Here is a 27,126-nt window from a genome sequence, read left to right as displayed (position 1 = left end):
ACCCATTTTGCCAAAGGAAAGGAAGTTGCTTAATAACTAAGCACACCTTATATAGAGTTTTGATGTCATTAGACAACACCCCTCCTCATTACAGAGATGCACATCACCTGATTTACTTAATTGCTAGGGAATCCCCACATGTACTTATGCTGGCTATCAGATGTAAATCATGCAGTTGCGGTAAGAAAAACGAAAACTCCGAGCACTAAAAAATACTCGGAGGACCCCCGAGCATGCTCGAGAAATCTCGAGTAACGAGTATATACGCTCATCACTAGTGCTAATGTATAATACATCACATAGAGGAGATTGAGACTGCTGCATATATATATATGATAGGCTTTGTGCAAAGCATGCTAACTTCGCCACAAAGAACGTACTGGTGCTAGCACTGGCCAGCATAGGGATGTAATCCAATGTTGCATGCAACATTAGTCAACGCTACATGCATGCACTCTGCAAGAAAATTAAAGGGGCCAGAGACCCAAGCACTGCAGTACATGGGAAATCTCTTTGCTTGCCAGATGAAATTACATTTGCAGTACATGGACAGGAGGCTCCCCTCCCCTACATTAGCATATTTTTTTCAGTTTTTTTCACCTATTTTTCATTTGTGCCTTATTCTTATTTTAATTTGTGCTATTTTAAAGCCTATCGTATTTGTGTTTGCTGTTTTTTTTTTTTTTTTTATGTTCGCAGCTTTGTGGTTCCCCAATGTTTTCCTCTGATCAATTGTGACTTTAAAAGTTGCAAAATTTGGTCACAAATGCTGTACAGTTACCCCTAGAGTGATTCTATATACTCCTAAAATGTTTGCTCAAATTTTAAAGTAAGGTTAAAGTAAAAAAATGTAAAGTAGAAAATAAACAGTACTTTTCACACAGTGATTCTGTGGAAAATTCAAAGATGACGTGCTCCAATTTGAAAAATTAATCACAAAATACAGCAAAACCAAAAGAAAAAAGTAACTTATAAAAATGCAAATGATGTACTGTATGTGGCCTGATAACTCTTAATTACATTTTAGTGTAAATAATTGTATTGAATGAACACTCATTTTTTTCTCCTAAGAGTGCCATTAAGATCTAATGTACGGTAATATAAACACCATATACCTGTTTCTGTTTTAGTTTATGATAAAGGTTTTTGTCTTATTTTCAGATTTCAATTAGAGTGCAAATGGTTTGGTTGACCTACTGCAAAGTTGCATTTTTCTCGGTCCCCCATGACAGCACTACAGAGAGAGGGGATCCGCCCTTCAGGGACAGGAAACCTACAGATAAAAAGGGCGGTACCTCTCCCTCGCATCAGTTGGTTTCCTGTCCCTGATGGGGAACCTCTTTTCGGCAGTACTTGCAAAGAACACGCCGTATCCAAGGACCGGGACCGGACAGTCGGGTTCCGGCAGCGAGGAGGCTCCTGCCGCAGCTTGTCCGGCACCCGAAGCCGCCACCGCTGGAACCGACGGGTTCTTCAGGGTGTGCGGGGGAGAGACCGCCGCCAGACTCTGAGGGAAGAAGGGGCGCTGGCACCCGGAGCTCCTGTGCCGGCATCTGCACGCTCCGGGTGCAGAAAGATGGCCGCCGCTCCGAAAATGCGGCGTTAACTTCCGGGTAATCTCCGCGCGCATGCGCGGTAATCTCTCTCTCCCTGGGATGTGCGCAGGACCGGAAGTGCGGCAGAACGCCGGAGGTGGCGCCGGATTCAAAAAGGGAGATAGTGCGACAGCTATGTGTGCACTATCTCCCTGTAACCATGGAGGACAGCGATCCACAGCAGCTGCAGCCCAGACAGCAGCATCATAAGAAGGTGGACCCCAAGAGCTCCAGAAGAAGTGGGTCAAGCAGTCGGTCCACACAGCGCAGCAGATCGGCTGCAAGGACTAACTCCCCTCCTCAAGAGGCTCCACTGCCAGACCCAGGCCCTCCTCCAGAACCGGTACCTGCCTCCACATCCGAATGGTGAGTGATCTCCGTGAAAGTATATATTTTATAATGGGGCTTCCTCTTCTCCCTTACTAGGGTAAGAAGAGCCTGGAGAAAAAGAAAAATAGGGTCTGCCCCACCTGTAGCAAAGCTTTGCCGGTAACATGGGGCAAAAAGCTTTGTAAATCTTGCATTCAGCGTTTATTGTGTGAAGAAACCCCTGACTTCGCATCTGAACTTAAAACTATAATTAGATCTGAAGTTCAGAATGCCCTGTTATCTTCCAAAAAAGGGAAGGATAAGGTAAAGGAGACAGTATATTCTCACTCTGTCCGATCCTCGTCCGAGGACGTGGACTCTGACGATTCCAAATCCTCCCTATCTTCCTCTGATTAAGATTCAGGCCGTCATTGCTTCCCACTAGAGGAAGTGGACGCTCTAGTAAAAGCCGTCAGAGCCACTATGGGGGTTGAGGATCCCAGACCCGATAAAACGGCTCAAGATATAATGTTCGGAGGTCTGGGACAAAAAAAGCGGAGAGCTTTTCCGTTAAATTCCAATGTTCAGACACTGATCAAAAAAGAATGGGAAAAACCGGACAGGAGAAATTCTTCAGTACCCTCGCTTAAAAGAAAATACCCCTTTGATGACGAGGCGTCCACTTCTTGGGACAAGGCACCAAAATTGGACGTAGCAGTGGCCAAAGCCTCGAAAAAATTTGCTCTCCCGTTTGAGGATATGGGTACCCTCAAAGACCCCTTAGACAAGAAAGCGGATACCTTTCTTAAAGGGGCATGGGAATTGGCTGGGGGTAGCTTGAGACCTGCAGTCGCAGCGACCTGCACCTCCAGGTCTTTGATGGTGTGGGTTGACCAGCTGGAAAACCAGATTAAGGACGGGTCACCCAGAAGTAAATTGCTTGATTCAATCCCTGCAATTAGGGCAGCAGCAGCGTTCCTAGCGGACTCCTCAGCGGACTCAGTACGTTTAACATCCAAGGCCGCTGCGCTCTCCAACGCAGCTAGAAGGACCCTATGGCTTAAAAGCTGGCCAGGGGACCTCCAAACAAAGCTGAAATTGTGTTCTATCCCATGCGAGGGAAATTTCTTATTTGGGGAAACCCTGGATGACATCCTCCAGAAAGCAGGGGAGAAAAAGAAGGGGTTTCCAAATCTGGGGCCAGCCCCATTTAAACAGTCCTTTCGGAACCGGAAATTTTTTCGTTGGAGACCTCCCAGAGAACAGAATAAATGGGAAGAAGGGAGAAGACGAGATAGAGGCTACCTTTTTGGCAACACCTCCCGTGACAAAAAGCCCTCCAAATGACATTTTTCCTACGGTGGGGGGAAGGCTCACGTCATTTCTTCCTGCCTGGAAGAAAATATCCAACAAAACATGGATTTTAAAACTCATACAATCCGGTCTAAAAATAGATAGATTTCCTTCCCCCCCCCCCCCCCCCCCCCCCCCCCCGAAATTACGTAGTGACAAAAATGAGGTCTTCGGCAGCAGAACAAGCGGCATTAGAGAAAGAAATTATTTCCCTACTGCAGAAAGCCGTAATTCAGGAAATCTCTCCTCAAGAAATGGAGGAGGGGTTTTTCTCCCCTCTGTTTCTAGTACCGAAACCCGACGGGTCCTTTTGGACGATTATAAACTTAAGAAACTTAAACATTTATGTAAGAAACCACAAGTTCAAAATGGAAACGATAAAATCTACAATAAAAATAATTTTTCCAAATTGCTTCATGGTCGTGATAGACCTAACCGACGCATATTACCATGTGCCCATCCACGAACAATCTCAAAAATTTATCAGGATGGCGGTTTCCATAAAGGGAAAAATAAGAAACTTCCAGTACAGGGCCCTCCCGTTCGGGATCTCAATTGCTCCGCGAATATTCACGAAAATTATAGCAGAGATGATGGCCCACATAAGGGAACAAAACATTATCATAGTCCCTTACTTGGATGATTTTCTTATAGCCAGCGACTCGGCTCAAAGCTGCAGAGAACAGAGAGACCGAGTAATGACTATTCTAACGGACTTGGGTTGGCTCATAAACATAAAAAAAATCAAAGTTGGAACCCTCTCAAGTACAGGAGTTCCTAGGGCTGACGTTAGACTCCCAGGTTCAAGAATGCCGACTCCCGGGCCCCAAAAAAGACAAAATATTAACCATGATAGCACAAACAATGCAAAACCCCTCCATGACTCTAAGGAGGGCAATGTCACTGCTGGGCTCTCTGTCTTCATGCCTGCCGGCGATACCTTTCGCACAATTCCACACAAGGGAGCTTCAGTGGCACATACTAGAATGGCAGTTAATATTAAAAAACAATTTGGAAAGCAGGGTCACTCTAAATTCCTTCGTTATTCATTCCCTTCTCTGGTGGGGAAAGAACCAGAATATTTCAAAAGGGATTCCTTGGGTACCAAAAATATCTCGGGTAATAACAACCGATGCGAGTCCCAGGGGGTGGGGGGCCCACATGGCAGACAGAGTGGCTCAGGGCAACTGGTCAATTCAGGAACTGCCAGCATCCTCAAATCAAAAAGAACTCTGGGCGGTGCATCGTGCTCTTCTATCATTCCTTACCTACATTCGGGGACATCATGTCTGAATTTTCTCGGACAATATAGTGACAGTAGCCTATATAAATCACCAGGGAGGAACAAGGTCTCGGTCACTGATGAATTCCTCCGCCAAAATTATCAGCCTTGCAGAGACAAATCTACTATCCCTTTCTGCACTGCATATTCAAGGTTCAAAAAACGAGAAAGCAGATTACTTGAGTCGAACCCAGTTGAAACAAGGCGAGTGGTCCCTGAATCAGTCTGTCTACAACCAGATCACGAGAATGTGGGGGACCCCAACAATAGACTTGTTCGCCAACTGCAAAAACAAAAAAGTAAACAAATTTTGTTCTCTAAGCCCGGAAGGGAATCCCCAGGCTCTGGATGCCTTTCTGATTCCATGGACACACAAACTGACATACGCTTTTCCACCAACCATTCTGATTCCGGCAGTCATTCGGAAAGTCAGAGAGGACAAAACAAAAATGATCCTTATTGCCCCGTTCTGGCCAAAAAGGACATGGTTTTCCTGGCTAAGGATGCTATCGGTCTCAGACCCATGGGTTCTACCGAATTTGCCAGACCTTCTACAGCAAGGACAGATCTTCCACCCACAGGAGACGAACTTGCATTTGACAGCCTGGTTTTTGAACGGGAACTATTAAAAGAAAGAGGCTTTTCAGACAACTTGGTTGCAACATTGTTAAAATGTAGAAAACCTATTACTACTAAAATATATGGTAAAACATGGAAAAAATTCTTGTCTGTATCCAAAGTTAAAATCCAGGAGGGACCCTCAATTAATAAAATACTGGAGTTCCTACAAAAAGGTCTGGAACAGGGGTTAGCGGTTAGTACTCTTAAGGTGCAGATAGCAGCCCTGGGTGCACTCTATAACCAGAATATTGCAGCCAACCCATGGATAATAAGATTCATTAAGGCGGTAACAAGAGCAAAACCTGTAGTTACCCAAAAAATGGCCCCATGGGATTTAACCCCTTCCCGACCCATGACGCCTATGTGGCGTCATGGAATGATCGCGTCCCTGCAGATCGGGTGAAGGGGTTAACTCCTATTTTACCCGATCTGCAGGGAGAGGGGGAGTGGTACTTCAGCCCAGGGGGGGTGGCTTCACCCCCCCGTGGCTACGATCGCTCTGATTGGCTGTTGAAAGTGAAACTGCCAATCAGAGCGATTTGTAATATTTCACCTAAAAAACTGGTGAAATATTACAATCCAGCCATGGCCGATGCTGCAATACCATCGGCCATGGCTGGAAAACCTGAAGTGACCCCCCCCACCCCACCGATCGCCCCCCCAGTGCTCCGTTATGGGGTCCGGTCCCCCTCCGTCCTGTGCTCCGCTCCCCCGTCCTCCTGCCCGCTCCCCCCCTGCTCCTATGTCACCCCCCGGTGCTCCGACGCCCCCCCGTGCCCCGATCTCCCCCCCCTTATACTTACCGAGGCTCCCGGTGTCGGTCCGTCTCCTCGCTGGGCGCCGCCATCTTCCAAAATGGCGGGCGCATGCTCAGTGCGCCCGCCGAATCTGCCGGCCGGCAGATTCATTACAAGTACATTTTGATCGCTGTGGTAGGTTCTATCACAGCGATCAAAATAAAAAAATAATAAATACCCCACCACCACCTTTATCACCCCCATAGGTAGGGACAATAATAAAATAAAGAAAATATTTTTTTTTCTTTTTCCACTAGGGTTAGGGTTAGAACTAGGGTTAGAACTAGGGGTAGGGTTAGGGTTACGGGTAGGGTTAGGGTTAGGGGTAGGGTTATGGCATGTGCACACAGAGCGGATCGGCCGCGGATCCGCAGCGGATCGGCCGCGGATCTGCAGCAAATCGGCAGTGGATCGGCCGCGGAGCCGCAGCGGATCGGCCGCGGAGCCGCAGCGGATCGGCCGCGGATCCGCAGCGGATCGGCAGCGGATCGGCAGCGGATCAGCCGCAGATCCGCAGCGGATCGGCAGCGGATTGGCCGCGGATCGGCAGCGGATTGGCCGCGGATCCGCAGCGGATCGGCAGCGGATCCGCAGCGGATCGGCAGCAGATCGGCAGCGGATCGGCCGCGGATCCGCAGCGGATCGGCAGCGGATTGGCCGCGGATCCGTAGCGGATTGGCAGCGGATCGGCAGCGGATTGGCCGCGGATCCGTAGCGGATTGGCCGCGGATCCGCAGCGGATTGGCAGCGGATTGGCCGCGGATTGGCCGCGGATCCGCAGCGGATTGGCCGCTGCGAATTTGAAGCAGTTTTCCATCAGGTTTACAGTACCATGTACACCTAAGGAAAATCAAATCCGCTGTGCCCATGGTGCGGAAAATTCCGTGCAGAAACGCTGCATTGTATTTTCCGCAGTGTCATGGTTCCCAATGGCAGGGGAACGTCAGGACACATAAATAACGGACGAGCTCTTGGGTGATGGAATCTCGAGCTGACCGTGAGCTAAGCCTACCACACAACTAATAGTGGCCGGGGGGCGTGCCTAAGTTTTATCCCTAGACGTCTCTCGCCAGCCGGAGAACTAACTAACCCTAGTAGAGGAAAAAACAGACCTGGCTTACCTCTAGGGAAATTCCCCCGAAAAGGAGACAGAAGCCCCCCACATATATTGACGGTGAGTTCAGAGGAAAAGACATACGCAGTATGAAGGTAGGTTCAGCAAAGCGAGGTCCGCTTACTAGATAGTAGAAAGATACAAAAGGGAACTGCACGGTCAGCTGAAAACCCTTTTAAAATACCATCCTGAAATTACTTTAAGACTCATGTGTCAACTCATGACACCGGAGTGGTAATTTCAGCCCACAAGAGCTTCCAGCTACAGAGAATGACATAACTGTAAACTGGAACAAAAAATGCAAACAAACTTAGGACTAAGAGTCCAACTTAGCTGATCAGTAGTCTAGGAGCAGGAACATGCAACAGAAAGGCTCTGGTTACATTGATGGCCGGCAAGGCAATGACTGAAGAGCAGGATTAAATAGGAACTCCCCACTACTGATGAAAACAGGTGAACTGAGAAAGAAAACACACCCGAGTCACCAGTACCACTAGCCACCACCAGAAGGAGCCCAAAAGCAGATTCACAACACCGCAGCATGTCAATTCTTTGTGCGGATTCCGCAGCGTTTTACACCTGTTCCTCAATAGGAATCCGCAGGTGAAATCCGCACAAAAAAACACTGGAAATCTGCTGTAAATCCGCAGGTAAAACGCAGTGCCTTTTACCTGCAGATTTTTCAAAAATCGTGCGGAAAAATCTCACACGAATCCGCAACGTGGGCACATAGCCTTAGGGTTAGGGTTGGAATTAGAGTTAGGGTTGGAATTAGGGCTAGGGTTTGAAATAGGGTTAAGATTAGGCTTGTGGTTAGGGTTACGGATAGGGTTAGGGGTGTGTTGGGGTTACAGTTGTGGTTAGGGTTGGGATTAGGGTTACGGTTGGGATTAGGGTTAGGATTAGGGTTGGAATTAGGGTAACAGGTGTGTTGCGGTTAGGGTTGTGGTTAGGGGTGTGTTGGGGTTAGGGTTGTGATTAGGGTTATGGCTACAGTTGGGATTAGGATTAGGGGTGTGTTGGGGTTAGTGTTGAAGTTAGAATTGAGGGGTTTCCACTGTTTAGGCACATCAGGGGTCTCCAAACGCAACATGGCGCCACCATTGATTCCAGCCAATCTTGCGTTCAAAAAGTCAAATGGTGCTCCCGCCCTTCCAAGCCCCGACGTGTGCCCAAACAGTAGTTTACCCCCACATTTGGGGTACCAGCGTACTCAGGACAAACTGGGAAACAACTGTTGGGGTCCAATTTCTCCTGTTACCCTTGCAAAAATAAAAAATTACTTGCTAAAACATAATTTTTGAGGAAAGAACAATTATTTTTTATTTTCACGGCTCTGCGTTATAAACTTCTGTGAAGCACTTGGGGGTTGAAAGTGCTCACCACACATCTAGATAAGTTCCTTCGGGGGTCTAGTTTCCAAAATGGGGTCACTTGTGGGGTGTTTCTACTGTTTAGGCACATCAGGGGCTCTGCAAATGCAATGTGACGCCCGCAGACCATTCCATCAAAGTCTGCATTTCAAATGTCACTACTTCCCTTCCGAGCCCTGACGTGTGCCCAAACAGTGGTTTACCCCCACATATGGGGTATCACCGTACTCATAACCAACTGGGCAACAAATATTGCGGTCCAAATTCTCCTGTTACCCTTGTGAAAATAAAAAATTGCTTGCTAAAACATCTTTTTTGAGGAAAGAAAAATGATTTTTTATTTTCATGGCTCTGCGTTGTAAACTTCTGTGAAGCACTTGGGGGTTGAACGTGCTCACCACACATCTAGATAAGTTCCTTGGGGGGTCTAGTTTCCAAAATGGGGTCACTTGTGGGGGGTTTCTACTGTTTAGGCATATCAGGGGCTCTGCAAACGTAACATGATGCCCGCAGACCATTCCATCAAAGTCTGCATTCCAAAACGTCACTACTTCCCTTCCGAGCCCCGGCATGTGCCCAAACAGTGGTTTACCCCCACATATGGGGTATCAGCGTACTCAGGAGAAACTGGACAACAACTTTTGGGGTCCAATTTCTCCTGTTACTCTTGCAAAAATAAAAAATTCTGGGCTAAAAAAATATTTTTGAGGAAAGGAAACACATTTATTATTTTCACGGCTCTGCGTTATAAACTTCTGTGAAGCACTTGGGGGTTCAAAGTGCTCACCACACATCTAGATAAGTTCCCTTGGGGGTCTAGTTTCCAAAATGGAGTCACTTGTGGGGAGTTCCTACTGTTTAGGCACATCAGGGACTCTGCAAACGCAACCTGATGCCCGCAGAGCATTCCATCAAAGTCTGCATTTCAAAACGTCACTACTTCCCTTCCGAACCCCGACGTGTGCCAAAACAGTGGTTTACCCCCACATATGGGGTATCAGCGTACTCAGGAGAAACTGGACAACAACTTTTGGGGTCCAATTTCTCCTGTTACCCTTGGGAAAATAAAAAATTGTGGGCTAAAAAAATCATTTTTGAGAAAAGAAAAATTATTTTTTATTTTCATGGCTCTGCGTTATAAACTTCTGTGAAGCACTTGGGGGTTCAAAGTGCTCACCACACATCTAGATTAGTTCCTTGGGAGGTCTAGTTTCCAAAATGGGGTCACTTGTGCGGGAGCTCCAATGTTTAGGCACACAGGGGCTCTCCAAACGCGACATGGTGTCCGCTAATGATTGGAGCTAATTTTCCAATCAAAAGCCAAATGGCGTGCCTTCCCTTCCGAGCCCTGCCGTGCGCCCAAACAGTGGTTTACCCCCACATATGGGGTATCATCGTACTCAGGACAAACTGGACAACAACATTTGGGGTCCAATTTCTCCTATTACCCTTGGGAAAATAAAAAATTCTGGGCTAAAATCTTTTTTGAGGAAAGAAAAATTATTTTTTTATTTTCACGGCTCTGCGTTATAAACTTCTGTGAAGCACCTGGGGGATATAAGTGCTCACTATGCATCAAGATAAGTTCCTTGGGGGGTCTAGTTTCCAAAATGGGGTCACTTGTAGGGGAGCTCCAATGTTTAGGCACACAGTGGCTCTCCAAACGCGACATGGTGTCCGCTAACGATTGGAGCTAATTTTCCATTCAAAAAGTCAAATGGCACGCCTCCCCTTTCCGAGCCTTGCCGTGCACCCAAACAGTGGTTTACCCCCACATATGAGGTATCAGCATACTCAGGAGAAATTGCCCAACAAATTTTAGGATCCATTTTATCCTGTTGCCCATGTGAAAATGAAAGAATTGAGGCTAAAATAATTTTTTTGTGAAAAAAAAGTACTTTTTCATTTTTACGGATCAATTTGTGAAGCACCTGGGGGTTTAAAGTGCTCACTATGCTTCTAGATAAGTTCCTTTGGGGGTGTAGTTTCCAAAATGTGGTCACTTGTGGGGGAGCTCCAATGTTTAGGCACACGGGGGCTCTACAAACGCGACATGGTGTCCGCTAAAGATTGGAGCCAATTTTTCATTCAAAAAGTCAAATGGCGCTTCTTCCCTTCCGAGCCCTGCCGTGCGCCCAAACAGTGGTTTACCCCCACATATGAGGTATCAGCGTACTCAGGACAAATTGGACAACAACGTCCGTGGTCCAGTTTCTCCTTTTACCCTTGGGAAAATAAAAAATTGTTGCTAAAATATCATTTTTGTGACTAAAAAGTTAAATGTTCATTTTTTCCTTCCATGTTGCTTCTGCTGCTGTGAAACACCTGAAGGGTTAATAAACTTCTTGAATGTGGTTTTGAGCACCTTGAGGGGTGCAGTTTTTAGAATGGTGTCACTTTTGGGTATTTTCAGCCATATAGAACCCTCAAACTGACTTCAAATGTGAGGTGGTCCCTAAAAAAATGGTTTTGTAAATTTTGTTGTAAAAATGAGAAATCACTGGTCAAATTTTAACCCTTATAACTTCCTAGCAAAAAAAAAATTTGTTTCCAAAATTGTGCTGATGTAAAGTAGACATGTGGGAAATGTTATTTATTAACTATTTTGTGTCACATAACTCTCTGGTTTAACAGAATAAAAATTCAAAATGTGAAAATTGCGAAATTTTCAAAATTTTTGCCAAATTTTCATTTCTTTCACAAATAAACTCAGAAATTATCGACCTAAATTTACCACTAACATGAAGCCCAATATGTCACGAAAAAACAATCTCAGAATCGCTAGGATCCGTTGAAGCGTTCCTGAGTTATTACCTCATAAAGGGACACTGGTCAGAATTGCAAAAAACGGCAAGGTCATGAAGGGGTTAAATTTAGTCCTCTCAGCATTATCTGGCCCTCCATTTGAACCCATAGACATGATTCCCATTAAAATGCTATCTCTTAAGACCATCCTTCTGGTAGCCTTAACATCTGCACGCAGGATTAGCGACATCCAAGCCTTGTCCTCAAACCCTCCCTTTACAAAAATAATGGATGATAGATTCACTCTAAGACCTGACCCGGCCTATTTGCCAAAAGTGGCGTCAAAATTCCACAGGTCACAAGAAATATCCCTGCCGTCCTTCTGCCCGAACCCTAGAAATGGAAAAGAGCAGAGCTTCCATAATCTAGATGTTAGAAGATGCCTAGTCCAATACTTAGATTCCACCAGGGAGTATAGGAAGGAAGGCTCTCTGTTTGTCTGTTTTCAGGGTCCCAGGAAAGGATTCCGGGCATCTAAAGGTACTTTGGCAAGGTGGATAAAAGAGGCAATAGCGTTGGCATATTCATCCATGGGAAATGCCATCCCGGACAGTATAAGAGCGCATTCCACAAGAGCAGTAGCTACCTCATGGGCTGAGAGGTCAGAGGTATCAATAGAACAAATCTGTAAAGCGGCCACCTGGTCATCACCGTCAACCTTTTTTAGACACTATAGATTAAATCTAGCCTCTGTGTCTGACTTGACCTTCGGTCGAAGGGTTCTTGAGGCGGTGGTCCCTCCCTAAGCTTAGTCTCTGCAATTCTCTCCGTAGTGCTGTCATGGGGGACCGAGAAAGTCATAGTTACTCACCGATAACGGTGTTTCTCGGAGCCCATGACAGCATTCGCTTATTCCCTCCCATCACAAGTGCGGTGAGCACCTTTAATTACATATGATTTATATAATTTATATATTCAGTGGCGTAACTACAAAGTTATGGGCCCCGGTGCGAACTTTCAAATGGGCCCCCCCCCGCCATGTCAAAATATTTTCCACCTAAATTCACATTTTCCCTTTTCATTTCGCACACTATAACTTTATTGCAATGTTGTATAGTCTGACCTCAGTGGCGTAACTATCCGGTGCCCCATTCTGGTATATATTTGTCCCTCATACTGTACCATTGTTCTGTAATGTATAAAACAAAATAAACCATTATACTCATCAGGGACTTACATAGAAGTCATGGGGATCCATTTAAGAATTATAATGCACCCCCATAGTCCTCCTTATAATATACTGCACAGTTCATAGTGATCCATGTAGTATAATCAAATGCACCTCCATAGTCATCCATAAAGCATAATGCACAGCCCATAGTCCTCGATAAAGTATAATGCACCCCATAGTACTTCATAGTAGTAAAATGCACCTCATAGTCCTCCTATAAAGTATTATGGGCCCCATAGTCATATATAGTATAATGCAGCAGCCCCATAGGAGTATAAAATGCAGCAGCCCCATAGCAGTATAATGCATCCTCTTTCCCCATACCGCGGCTTTACAAAATAAAAAAAAAAATGTCCTTACCTGGCCGAGCTTCAGAGATGTCCTCACTCACGATTCGGCTGAGGTGTGCAGCGTCGTTCCAGCGTATGACAGTACAGTGACGTCATACGTCAGCAACGTGCACGCTGATGTCAGCTGCCAGCCTGTGATTGGCCGACGGCTGTTAACTATTGCCAGAGGTGTATCTAGATTTTCTGGCACCCGGGGCAAAATTCAATTTGGCGCCCCCACCCCCTAAGCACACATGCGATTTGCACACTTAGTCACGTGCCGACGAGCTGCTCTTCCTAATTCAATGTTCAGTTAAAACTGAGAGAAGCAGGAAGAGAAGCTCGTTGTCACCCAACATTATGAAAATCGCATATGAGTAAAGCGGCCATGTGATGACTGCTGGAACCAGCAAGCAGAGCTGAATTCTCACAGTGAGTATATTTCAGGCTGTTAGGATTGGCTGCAGGGCTTCCATTTATAATTAAAGGGTGCGTCCAGGTTTGAGATGAAAGTCTACAGTGACTATAGGTGGCTGCAGGCTTCTGAATTCTCACAGCGCACACACTGCACACATTCAGGATTCTCCTTTGCACAAGTATGCGATTTGTATACTTCTGACCACATTCCGACTAGACGTGCCTGGCCTCACTCAATTCATTTTCATTGAGTGAGGCCACACATGTCTAGTCAGCACGTGACCGCATGTATGCAAATCACCAGCACCAGAGAGTGTGCAGTATGCACTGTGAGAATTCAGAAGTCTGCAGTCACATAGAATGACTGCAGACTCATCACAAACGTGGATAACGCCTTTAATATCCCTAACATAAATAAAAATATGAGAATTAGTGAGTATAATAAAAAATATTTACATCCAGGTACCTTATAGGTGGCGTCGTCTCTGGAGTTGTTCTCTTTCTTTTCTTCGTCATCTTGTCCAGACTCCATGAGTTTTCTCATCCACAGCCGTCTCTGCAGACTTCCATCTTCTCCGGTCTTGTGCAGCACATCCCCGCACGACGCCCTTAAAGATAGCAGTGTCATTATAATGCTCCTGAATAAAAATATCTGTCTTACCCTGAGCCTCTGAATAACTAATTGCCCCTCACTATATGCCCTGCACAAAGTATGACCCCACACTGTCCCTCTTATGGTACATGATCTCCACACTGCCCCCTCCTTTCCATACTTCACACTGTTCTCTCACACTGAGTCAGTCACCCCTATAGGGCCCAGTCTCTATACTGTGCCCCCTTATCACACTCCCCCTTCTTGGTATACTATTGCCTCCTGGCTATGGCCTTACACTGTTCCCCCATGCTACATCCCCCTCACTACTCAGTCTATTCTGTGCCCACACACACATTTTGCCACCATAATATCTCCTTGCACGTTTCCTCCTCCCTCCTCATACATTTACCTTCTCACTTTCCATGCTGCCTCCTCACACATTCCTCCGACTTCCCATACTGTGTCCTCTTACTTTTTTCCCTCGCTACTCATACTGTATCCACACCCATACCACCACTCACCATACTGTGTCTGCACCCATCCCCCCATCTCATACCTTCCTTTCCTCCTCATATTGTCTTCAAATTTCTCCTGCTCCCCATATTGTCTGCACCTGTCCCTTCCTTTGCTCTCCAAATTTGTGCCCTCAAATCATACCAGTTACACAATCTCACCCAGCTATACTAAATACCCCCATCACAGTAAATCTCCTTCTGTCCATTACAGTAAGTACCCCCCACACAGGCACAGTAAATACCCCACATGCACAGTAAATACCCCACACACGTACAGTAAATACCCCACACGCACAGTAAATACCCCCACACACGTACAGTAAATACCCCACACAGGCACAGTAAATACCCCACACACGTACAGTAAATACCCCCACACACGTACAGTAAATACCCCACACACGCACAGTAAATACCCCCACACACGTACAGTAAATACCCCACACACGTACAGTAAATACCCCACACACGCACAGTAAATACCCCCACACACGTACAGTAAATACCCCACACAGGCACAGTAAATACCCCCACACACGTACAGTAAATACCCCACACAGGCACAGTAAATACCCCCACACACGTACAGTAAATACCCCACACACGCACAGTAAATACCCCACACACGTACAGTAAATACCCCACACATGCACAGTAAATACCCCACACACGCACAGTAAATACCCCACACACGTACAGTAAATACCCCACACACGCACAGTAAATACCCCACACATGCACAGTAAATACCCCCACACACATACAGTAAATACCCCACACACGCACAGTAAATACCCCACACACGCACAGTAAATACCCCACACACGCACAGTAAATACCCCACACACGCACAGTAAATACCCCACACACGCACAGTAAATACCCCCACACACGTACAGTAAATACCCCACACACGCACAGTAAATACCCCACACACGTACAGTAAATACCCCACACACGCACAGTAAATACCCCACACACGCACAGTAAATACCCCCACACACGTACAGTAAATACCCCACACACGCACAATAAATACCCCACACACGCACAGTAAATACCCCTTAACACAGAAAACACCCCCCTCCACAGAAAACACCCCCCTCATACACACAGTAAATGCCCCCACCCTCTCCAAACTAAATGCATTGTGGAACAGAGGAGCTGGGTTTGACAGTTCAGTAATGTGCACACCATCTACCTCTGTACTCAGGGGTTGTTTTGCGCCTGAGCCTGGCTATGTGGCCTGGGAAAATTACATCACAGAGGTTTAACGGATTGTACGGCCATCCGGTGTGCAGAGGAACAGAGGGACCCTGTGGCAGAAGGAGGAGGACGAAGCACCAGCTTGCAGCTTTTTACTCACACTCAAGCAGCAGGAGCTGCCTTTGGCCCGTCCTTCCCTTTGGTGCAGCTGAAGGACCTGCAGACACACCTCTCTCCTGGTCACAAGGTTAGATCACATGACTGCATTCAATCCATCTTCCCTCTAATGTAAATGGGGACCTGCTGTGACGCGCGTCTCCCTCCGGGTCTCATGATTGGGACCTTGACAATTGCGCTACCTGTTTTTTCTGCGTCTTTGCTGGACGGGCAGACAGATGGACAGATGGGCGGGCCGGGGCCCCTAAGTACTGCGGGCCCCGTCGCAGCTGCGACCTCTGCGACCGCTGTAGTTACGCCCCTGTATATATTATAATCTAGGCACGGGGTTCCTTTTTAAGAAATGTTATAATATGGTATTTTCTCTGTTGTAAACTAACCTGGAGGTCCTCCGATGCTCTGTAAACCAACTGATGCGAGGGAGAGGTACTGCCCTTTTTATCTGTAGGTTTCCTGTCCCTGAAGGGCGGATCCCCTCTCTCCGTAGTGCTGTCATGGGCTCCGAGAAACACCGTTATCGGTGAGTAACTATGACTATCCACTATATCCCTTCAACTCCTCCCCGATCCATAGCCCCTTTCCATCCCTCCCCCAATAACCTATTTGACCTTGTTTCATTGTTGATTGTAAACCTTTGAGTGTATGGTATTTCCCTCCTTATACAAAAAAAAACCCAATAAAGATAATTAGACAATAATTGTATTGAATTATTGAAAAACAATTTTCTTTTGTTCACTACTGATTGCTTGTTTTTGCAGATATGATGTTCCATCGTTACCTGGTCTTACGAGTAATTTGGGCTCACATGCTCTCTATTTCTGTGACTTACTTAATTACTCTTTGCCTTTTTCCTGGACTGGAGTCAGAAATCCGAAACTGCACAATGGGAGAGTGGCTTCCTATCCTCATCATGGCTATATTTAACTTGTCAGACTTTGTCGGAAAGGTGAGTTTTAGTATTTTCAGTATTGTTACTGTTATACCTGTAAGTTATTAAATCTGTCACCTTGACTTCACCCTCCCCCAAAATTATTTATATGTGCATGTAGATCTTTCAAAGATTTGTCCAGCAATCCCTTTACATGGCCTGTCTGTTCCTCCGATACTGAAAGTCCAAATTTCAATTAATATTCAATTGAGGCTGAAGAACTATTTGTTGTTCTGAGTCCTCTGTCACTCCAGCTCTATTCCCTGCTCAGCTCCGCCACCTCCTCCTGTTGAGAGTCACATTAGCTTCCTATCTATAATAGCTTTTCAGTCCAATTTGCCTTTCAATTTAAATGGATTTCTCAGTAATAGAGGAACTGACTTGGCTATGTAAAGGTATTGATGGACTTGTCTTTGAAAGAGCTACATAAATCATTTGGGGGTGGGGGGTGAAATCCTGTCAGATTCCCTTTAAAGATGTACTGCAAGAACTTAGTAAAATGGCCCCCCTCACATAATTCAAATTGCAGTAGATCATAGCCACATGTGAGTATAGGTTTCAGTCTGAAAAACACAGCTCCTTTGATCTGTGTCTCAGCTGAAAATAGACCAGTATCATAAGCACATATACCTCCATGAGCCAATAATTATAATAATAATAATCTTTATTTTTATTTAGCGCTAACATATTCCGCAGCGCTTTACAGTTTGCACACATTATCATCACTGTCCCCGATGGGGCTCACAATCTAAATTCCCTATCAGTATGTCTTTGGAATGTGGGAGGAAACCGGAGTACCCGGAGGAAACCCACGCAAACACGGAGAGAACATACAAACGCTTTGCAGATGTTGTCCCGGGTGGGATTAGAACCCAGGACTCCAGCGCTACAAGGCTGCAGTGCTAACCACTGCGCTTATGTGACAGGAGATTAAATAAATCTTCTCCTCCACTGACTAAACACAAAGCATTTTTTTTCCAGACTCAGTCCTTTCTGCTCAGTCAGCCAAGGAGAATATTTATGTCAAACACTTGTCCTCAGCTCATGGAGGTATGTGTGCCTACATATGGTCTTCTGACAGTTGAAACACAGGTCTCGGTGAATAAAATCTTCGAGAAAAACTCAAAATTGCATAGAGTGAGTTGTTAATCTCAAATATGCATAATGCATAATGGAACGTAAGAAACTGTAAATCTGTTCTGGAAAATGGCCTTCTCTTAGGCTCAGTAGCGTAGCTACTGGGGGGGCAGAGGGGGCCGTCGCCCCAGGCCCTGTCAAATGAAGGGGCCCACTGGGAGCCAGGGCCACTTCTGTGACGGGGCAGAACACCGCATAGGAGCAGAGCAGTATAATGTCTGCTCTGGTGTGACAAAGACTCTGCACGCTGCTAGCACAGTGGCCGGCTGCAGAGTCTCCCTCCTGCAGTGAATGGTTTCGCCCCTCTGACCTGATCATGAAGCTTTTTCCCATGGCTGTAGTTTTTCTTTACTCTGTGCACGCTGGGATTGACTCAGGCACGCTGGGTCCTAGTGCCCACCATTTTGCATTTCACTTACACTTCCTGGTCCTGCCTGCAGTGCAAACTTTATCAGTAAGTGGGGATGGAACTTGTAAGGTTTGTTAAATTCAGGTATGTCACTGTGAGACCGTTGGGGTATTGTGGGGGCTGAAAGTGAGTGAGGGGGGACGGGGGACAGGGCACTGGGGGGGGTGAATGTGAGACCATGGGGGTATTGTGGGGGAGGGGAGACAGGACACTGGGGGGTGAATGTAAGACCATTTGGGTGTTGTGAGGGCAGAAGGTGGGTGAGGTGGGACAGGTCACTGAGGGGGTGGATGTGAGATGATGGAGTTGATGGGGGTATTGAAGTGGGGGAGGGGGGACAGGTCACTGGGGGCTGAATATTATAATGTTTAGTTATGATATTATATGTACTCCATCACGTAATATTTGCTGTCTGAGGAGGCTGGAGATGGGGGGGGAGGGCAGGGGGCTTTTGATACGTACTACCTGGGTCGTTTATGAGTATTAGTATAAGGAGCCCGCATATAGTAACCAAGAGCTGCATCACATTTACAGCACCACTCCGGCATTATTTTTTATTTCATTGCTGGAGCGGTGCTGAAAATCCATGTCCCCTGCCCCCTGTCTGATACTTGCCTTTTGGCGTTTTCATCTGTTTTAGGGTATTTGCACACGTATTGTGGAGGACTGGGGATTTTTCCGCAGCGGATTTGATAAATTCGCAGGGCAAAACCGCTGCGTTTTTTCCTGCGGATTTATCGCGGTTTCTATTGCGGATTGCGCTGCGGGTTTACACCTGCAGTTTTCTATTGGAGCAGGTGTAAACCCGCAGCGGAATCCGCACAAAGAATTGACATGCTGCGGAATGTAAACCGCTGCGCTTCCGGTGTTTTTTTCCGCAGCATGTGCACTGCGGATTTCGTTTCCCATAGGTTTACATTGTAATGTAAACGCATGGGAAACTGCTGCGGATCCGCAGCGTGTGCACATACCCTAAGTCTCCGCTCAGCTCTGTCTCCTTCAGTTCGTGGCCTGTCAGCGGTTCCAGTGTTTCATGGAGCAGCGCAGAGGTCACCAATCAATGTAAGTCTGTGGGAGCCTCGTTCTGGCCTCTTTCTCACTCTCAGGCCATGTGCACATGTTGTGGATTGGCCGCTGCGGATTCACAGCAGTTTTCCATCTGGTTTACAGTGCCATGTAAGCCTATGGAAAACCAAATCCGCAGTGCACATGGTGCGGAAAATACCGTGCAGAAATGCTGCGTTGTATTTTCCGCAGCATGTCAATTCTTTTTGCGGATTCCGCAGCATTTTACACCTGCTCCTCTATAGGATTCCGCAGGTGGTAAAACGCAGGTGAAATCTGCACAAAAAACACAGGAAATCCCCGGTAAATCCGCACACGAATCCGCAACAAGTGCACATAGCCTCATAGTCTTACATTGAGCGCTTGTGGCATAGCTTCTAACTTCTGGCCTGTCAGAAGCTGCGCTCACAAGTTTGACCAGCAGCACTGCAGCAGTGCCACAAAATAGTGAATGCACCGGAGGATGAGTAAGGGTATGTGTCCACGTTCAGGAAACGCTGCGTTTTTGACGCTGCGTTTTTCCGCAGCGTCAAAAACGCAGCGTCCAGATGTTACAGCATAGTGGAGGGGATTTCATGAAATCCCGACTCCACTATGCGTTAAAAAATGCATGCGTTTTTGCTGCGAAAACGCACATGCGGTGCATTTTTTCAAAACGCAGCATGTTGCTACAATGAGCAAAACACGCAGGCACACCGCAGGTGACCTGCCAGTGACCTCAGGTGCAGTTTTGATCAGGATTTTACTTGCATAAAATCCTGACCAAAGCCTGAAGCAAGCCTGAACGTGGACACATACCCTAAATGACCGGGGCATCCAAATCATGACAGGGAGCTGTGAGTCCATCATACTGTGTATATGGGAGCTGTGAGTCCATCATACTGTGTACAGGGAAACTGTGGGGGACATCATACTGTGTATAAGGGAGCTGCGGGCCCATCATACTGTGTATACGGGAGCTGTGAGTCCATCATACTGTGTATATGGGAGCTGTGAGTCCATCATACTGTGTACAGGGAAACTGTGGGGGACATCATACTGTGTATAAGGGAGCTGCGGGCCCATCATACTGTGTATAAGGGAGCTGCGGTCCCATCATACTGTGTATAAGGGAGCTGCGGGCCCATCATACTGTGTATAAGGGAGCTGCGGGCCCATCATACTGTGTATAAGGGAGCTGCGGGCCCATCATACTGTGTATAAGGGAGCTGCGGGCCCATCATACTGTGTATAAGGGAGCTGCGGGCCCATCATACTGTGTATAAGGGAGCTGCGGGCCCATCATACTGTGTATAATGGAGCTGTGGGACCATCATACTGTGTATAAGGAAGTTGTGGGACCATCATACTGTGTATAAGGAAGTTGTGGGCCCATCCTACTGTGTATAAAAGAGCTGTGGGCCCATCATACTGTGTATAAGGAAGCTGTGGGCCCATCATACTGTGTATAGGGAACTGTGAAGGCATATTGTGCATATGGGAGCTGTTGGCCCATTACACTATGTATAGGGGAGCTCTGGGGGGCATTATACTTTCTATAGTGGAGTTCTGTCAGCATTATACTGTGTATAGGGGAGCATTGGGCTCATACTATCTATAGGGGAGCAGTAGTATACTGTGTAGAGGGGAGCAGTGAGAACATCATACTGTGTATAGGGGAGTTATAGAACCATCATACTGTGTATAGGGGAGCTGTGGGAGTCTTAGACTGTGTATAGGGAAGCTTTAAGCTCACGATACTGTGTATAATGGAGCAGTACATGGGGGAACTTAGGGGACATTATTTTTGTGCATATGGTCCAATATGGCGGTAAAGTCAATGTTCGTTTTTGTATATAGATTTATTTTCAATAACAGTAGGGTCATATTCTAAGGTTCCCCTATATTCACAATAAGAGTGCGCAACCGTAGCTGTAATCAGGGTTAGCTGGTTAGGGGCCCACTCAGATGTTTCGCCCCCCCTAAGTTGAAACCCTAGCTACGCCTCTGCTTAGGCTACGTTCACATTTGCGTTGTGCGGCGCAGCGGCGGCGACGCAACGCACAACGCATGCACACCGCAGCGTTTTGTGACGCATGCGTTAATTTTTTGCATGATTTTTGGCGCAGAAAAAACTGCATCATGCAGCGTCCTCTGCGCCCTGACAGTTGCGCCAAAATGACGCATGCGTCACAAAATGCAAGACAACGCATGTCCATGCGCCCCCCATGTTAAATATAGGGGCGCATGACGCATGCGTCGCCGCAGCTGCGCCCGACGCAACGCATATGTGAACGTAGCCTAAGAAGTAAGAATTTGGAATGTCTTTGCTGTGTAAGTAAATCTATATATAATCTGTTTTATTAAAATTTTTGGGTGTTTAAATACTATAAAATCCAAGTAAGGTCTCATTCAGACATCCGCGTTGCACGTATGTCTTGTATCCATTTTTTTCACAGATATACACGTACTTATTATAGTCTCATGGTCCTTTTCACAAGCCCTTTTTTCCAGTATCGCAGAAGATGAAAAGAGCCAGTAAAAGTCTAAGGCCATGTTCACATTTGGTCAGTATTTTACTTCAGTATCTGTAAGTCAGAACCAGGAGTGGCGCAATCAGAGGAAAAGTATAATAAAAACACATCACCACTTCTGTATTTATCAACCATTACTGGTTTTGGCTTTCAAATACTGATGTGAAATACTGACCAAATACTGAATGTGCGAACGTGGCCTAAGGGGTTATTCCTGTCTCAGCCTTTCATGTCCAAGGCATAATAAGAACTCTACTCATCTTCTCAAGATCATTCGCTCATAACAAAAGATATTCTTACTAGTAGGCCGGTGTCCCACTTGCAACTGTAATGAGAGAAACTCGCCTCAATACCCGGCACCGCCACCAGAGGTTCGGACCAGAGAGTTCAGCTGCATAGAAATAGATGCAGCTGCACGCTCCGGATCCGAGTGCCAGCGGCAGTGCCGAGTATTGAGGCACGAGTTTCTCGCATTGCAAGTTGCAAGTGTGACCCCGGCCGTAGATTGAGAATTTTTCACTTACTTTTATATAGAGCCACCCCGCACCCATAGCCAGGCCACTGTCGAGTTACAGTCTCATTTTCTGCCATTATCACTGCTCCTCCATCTTTCTCATGGTGTTTTAATGATGCCTTCATCACGATAAAAGATAAAACCCAAGAAAAAAGCAAAATGATCATATACCCTATAGCAAGTAAATATTTAAATAATAATAGTAAATAATAGTAAATAACATAGGGTTATTAGGGCAGTTAACACTGCTTTGATAAAAAAAAAAAAAGTGTAAAAGCCATCCCACTGTGACAAGGTGTACCCAATCAGAATGGTCCTGTACTGTCTCTAGTATTAAAACCTCACCTTGTGTCAGCTGACCTCAATGTAAATAAGGACAGAGCAGAATGGGGGACAGACTGTTCGTCTGTCAATGTGAATAAGCACAGAGCTGGATAGCTGGATATTCAGACATTTGATGACCTTAGGGTACAGTGACCTGTGAGTTCCAATAAGCTGAGTCTCACAGGCACAGTCAGTGAGACACTGACAGTCTCATACACTGCTGTGCATACATACATACAGCAGTGTATGAGACAAGTAATCAAAATAAAAATGATATATCTCCGACAGTAAAAAAAAGTTTAAAAAAAACACACAAAACGAGCATACAAATTACGGAAATCTGTTTTGCCACTCAAAATGCATCGTTTCTGATAAAACAAAAATTGACGCTCTATAAAACTGGCACAATATTTATTCCATTTGGCGAACGCCGTAAAAAAAGTAAACACGCTAAAATGTCGCTTTTTCATCATACGGACTGACAAAAAAGTGAATACAAAGCGATCAAAAAGTCATATGTAAAAAAAAAAAAATGGTACAAATGAAAACGTCAAATTATCTAGCAAAAAATAAGCTTTAGGCTGCCGTCACACTAGCAGTATTTGGTCAGTATTTTACATCAGTATTTGCCAAAACCAGGAGTGGGTGATAAATGCAGAAGTGGTGCATATGTTTCTATTATACTTTTCCTCTGATTGCTCCACTCCTGGTTTAGGCTTACAAATACTGAGGTAAAATACTGACCAAATACTGCTAGTGTGACGGCAGCCTTATTGGCTCATTCGGCAACAAAATAAAAAAATAACATCTCTCAGAATATGATGATGCAAAAACAAAGTCATTTTGTTAAAATATTGATTTTAATGTGTAAAAATAGCAAAGCATAAAAAATATAACTCTGGTATTGCTGTAATCGTACCGACCCGACGAACAAATCTTTTCAATTGCCCCAGACATTTAAAACTATAAATTCACAAATATTACGCTTTATTTGGAACAATAAAAAATCACGTATTTCTCAACAAACCTTGTTCAGACACAAGCGACAAGGAGGAGTTTCACTACCGAACTTTGCTCTCTATTATAAGGCGGCTCAGATCGCTCAGTTGGCAACAGTGAACGCTGAGCAACAAGCACCTATCTGGCCACAAATAGAAAATTCCCACATAGCTCCTTATTCCTTACAAAGTTTGATTTGGGCCACTGGGCCTCTTCCAAAAGATTTGGCTATACACTCGCCATATACATGCCACTCATTGTGAGTTTGGAGAACCAACAGATTCTAATTCTCATTACAATCTCAACCCTCTCCACTTTTAGAACTATTCAATAATCCCATGTTTCCTCCAGGTGTGGCATCAAGGAATCACACATGGTGGAAGCAAAATAGGTTAACCAGGCTATAACGATTAACTACTCACTTTAAATTAATGTCAAAACAAGAGTTCATCACAAAGTATCAAGTACCTAGGTCTGAAAATTTCAGATTAGAGCAAATTTTTCACTTCTTGCAAACTTTAATCACAAACTCACCAAATTCAAAACCAAAAACTATGAACTGAAGTGTCTGTATGATCCATTGGGAAATGGCCTCATATCTCAATTGTACTCTATATTCAATCAATCTAGAGAGGGCGCAAAATTAAAAGCTATGGAACAATGGGAAGAAGATTCACAAATCTCCCTTTCATCCCAAAGATGGTATAAATGTTATGAAAATATATTAAAAGGAAGTAACCAAGTATCGCTCACTGAAACATCCCTTAAATTGTTCCATAGAATCCACTAATGTTCCTAGCTTCCTGCACAACATTCATCATACAATTCCTAATACTTGTTTTAGGGGATGTACTGATGTAGGAGATACACTTCACATATGGTGGACATGCCCAATTATGAAATCTCTCTGGAAAGATGTCGTAAAAATAATCAACACAGTTCTAAATAGGGAATTGCTTTTGACACCGACAGTATTACTCCTAGGTGACAGACCAACCAATGCTAATAATAAAACTTGTCGTCTAATTGACTTTATTACTATGGCAACTAGAAACCACATAGCTGGACAATGGAAAACTAACACGCTGTCAATAACTCAGGTGAAAAGACGAATTATCAAAAAATCGAACCGCTAGATCTGACTTACAAAACTTTTCGTAATATATGTGATCCTTGGATCCAGGCACAAAATGACGATGACCTGTCTAGAAAAATATCTTTATCCATGTAATACATAAATACAGCGTTCCTGATCGATGGACATAACTTTTGAATCATATGTTCTGATATTCCACTTCAACTTATCTCTTATTGTTAACACTTAATGTTATATATTCTCCCCTTTTCCTTCCGCTTTCCCATTAAGCCCAATACAGTTGAGTTAAAACTGTTAGTTTTCGGTTCTAATATGAACAATATATAAGAATATAAGGTCAAGGATATTGTATTTCTCTTTACTTACTCTGTCATATATTTCCCCCTGCAAGGGGATCCTTGCACTTTTATATTATTGTTTTTCATGTCAAATGATACTTTTTTCAAATAAAATTGTTGAAACTAAAAAATATGTGCCCCAAAATGGTACCAAAAAAATCTGCAACTCGTCTTGCAAAAAATAAGCGCTCATACTGCTCAGTTCACAAAAAAAAATAAGGGTTAGGGTATGTCTCCACGTTCAGGATTGCATCAGGATTTGGTCAGGATTTTCCATCAGTATTTGTAAGCCAAAACCAGGAGTGGAACAATCAGAGGAAAAGTATAATAGAAGCATATGCACACTTCTGCATTTATCACCCACTCCTGGTTTTGGCTTACAAATACCGATGGAAAATCCTGACCAAATCCTGATGCAATCCTGAACGTGGAGACATACCCTTACAGCTCTCAGAATGTGGCGACAAAAAAGCACCCACTATTTATAAAAAAAGTATTTTTACTGTGTGATAGCAGCAAAACCTAAAAAAAAACTATATAAATCTGGTATCTCTGTAATCGCATCAACCTGAAAAATAAAGTGTCACCTTATCACCTATACCTCACAGTGAACCGTGCAAAACTAAAAATAAGAACTATTCTGATAGTGTGGTCTAATTTGTTCATTTACCTCACAAAAATCAGAATAAGGCTCGGCTCACATTTAAGCGATGTAAGCTGAGTGCTTACATCGGGGTTTCCATGTAAATTCCCCAAAACCACGATTCAGACAAAACCCCAGATGGAACCACTCACTTATGAGGCAGGTGGAGTCATTTTGGACTCGTCTGTTTTCCAGCGGTGTCCTGTCATTTTACCAATAAAAACCCTAATTTATCCTGCACAAAACTAGCCCTCACTCAGGTCCGTCACCTGTCACTGGAGATATCGAGGTTCCAACATTACCACTAGAACAAAGACTCTGGAAAAGCAACATGGCTCCCGCCCCCTCAAATAAAATCCAGTGATTTCTGCTCTCCCAAATCCAAATGCCCCCCTCCTTCTGAGGACCACTGTGCCTAAACCACTGTAAGCAGCCACATGTTTGGCATTATTGTAGGCAGGGCTGCCACTAGGAATTTCAGGGCCCCATACTGTCAAAATATTGGGGCCCCCTTGAAACTCTGCCCAGGCTTCACCCCCAGTTCCACCTCCACCCTAGCGCCACCTCCACCCCACGAACCTTCCACAGTTCCTCCACCCTCTCTTGGAAAAGCTTCACTTCTGGCGAATATCGGTCTGCACTTGGACCGCAGTGCATGGACGTGCCGCTGGTCTCCTGACCTGAACTCAGCAGCCTCACAGCATGTATGAATGAGGATGCTGGTCAGGAGATCGGCGTCCAGTCCATGCACTGCTGTGGGAGTGCAGACCAATAGCCGTATTTCAAAAATTACACTGCCATAATAATAAAGATGTTTCCCGATCATATATACCAACTTGCTTCAATAATTTCCCACCGCTCTTCCAAACCCCAAACAAAACCTATAAGCTACTGGATTATCCTGATCTGCTGCCTGTTATAATTAGGCATTTGGTTTTGCAGCAGGTCAGGATCATCCAGTAGCTTATACATTCCACTCGCCTCCCCCTGGACCCTGTTGGATGCAGGCTCCCAGTCACTACTCGCCTTCCCTCATCAGCCACACGATACCAGTACAGACACAGCCACAGTGAGCCACCTGAAGCCTCTTCTCACCATAGACACTCACCCTAGGATTAGATACACGGCTCAGCAGTCAGTATCACACAGGAGAGGATTAGATACATGGCTCAGCACACAGTATCACATAGGAGAGGATTAGGTACATGGGTCAGCAGTCAGTATCACACAGTATAGGATTAGATACACAGCTCAGCAGTCAGTATCACACAGGAGAGGATTAGATACATGGCTCAGCACACAGTATCACATAGGAGATGATTAGATACATGGGTCAGCAGTCAGTATCACACAGTATAGGATTAGATACACGGCTCAGCAGACTGTATCACACAGGAGAGGATTAGATACATGGCTCAGCAGTCAGTATCACATAGGAGAGGATTAGATACATGGGTTAGCAGTCAGTATCACACAGTATAGGATTAGCTACACGGCTCAG

General features: G+C 45.2%; 1 protein-coding gene across 5 annotated transcripts in view; it reads left to right on the top strand.

Annotated features, from left to right (window-relative positions):
- Nucleotides 1-27,126, top strand: part of SLC29A4 (solute carrier family 29 member 4) — an 831,354-nt gene that overhangs the window by 667,970 nt on the left and 136,258 nt on the right. For all 5 annotated transcript variants that reach the window (XM_077275614.1, XM_077275613.1, XM_077275616.1 and 2 more), the window contains one exon: nucleotides 16,418-16,605. In XM_077275614.1, coding sequence (XP_077131729.1) covers nucleotides 16,418-16,605 — 188 coding nt within the window. The remainder of the gene's footprint in view (nucleotides 1-16,417; nucleotides 16,606-27,126) is intronic.

This window comes from Ranitomeya variabilis, chromosome 7 (genome assembly GCF_051348905.1).
Source record: "Ranitomeya variabilis isolate aRanVar5 chromosome 7, aRanVar5.hap1, whole genome shotgun sequence".
Lineage (NCBI taxonomy): Eukaryota > Metazoa > Chordata > Amphibia > Anura > Dendrobatidae > Ranitomeya > Ranitomeya variabilis.
The sequence above is the reverse complement of the archived record's forward strand: the minus strand, read 5'-3'. Positions and strand labels throughout refer to the sequence as shown.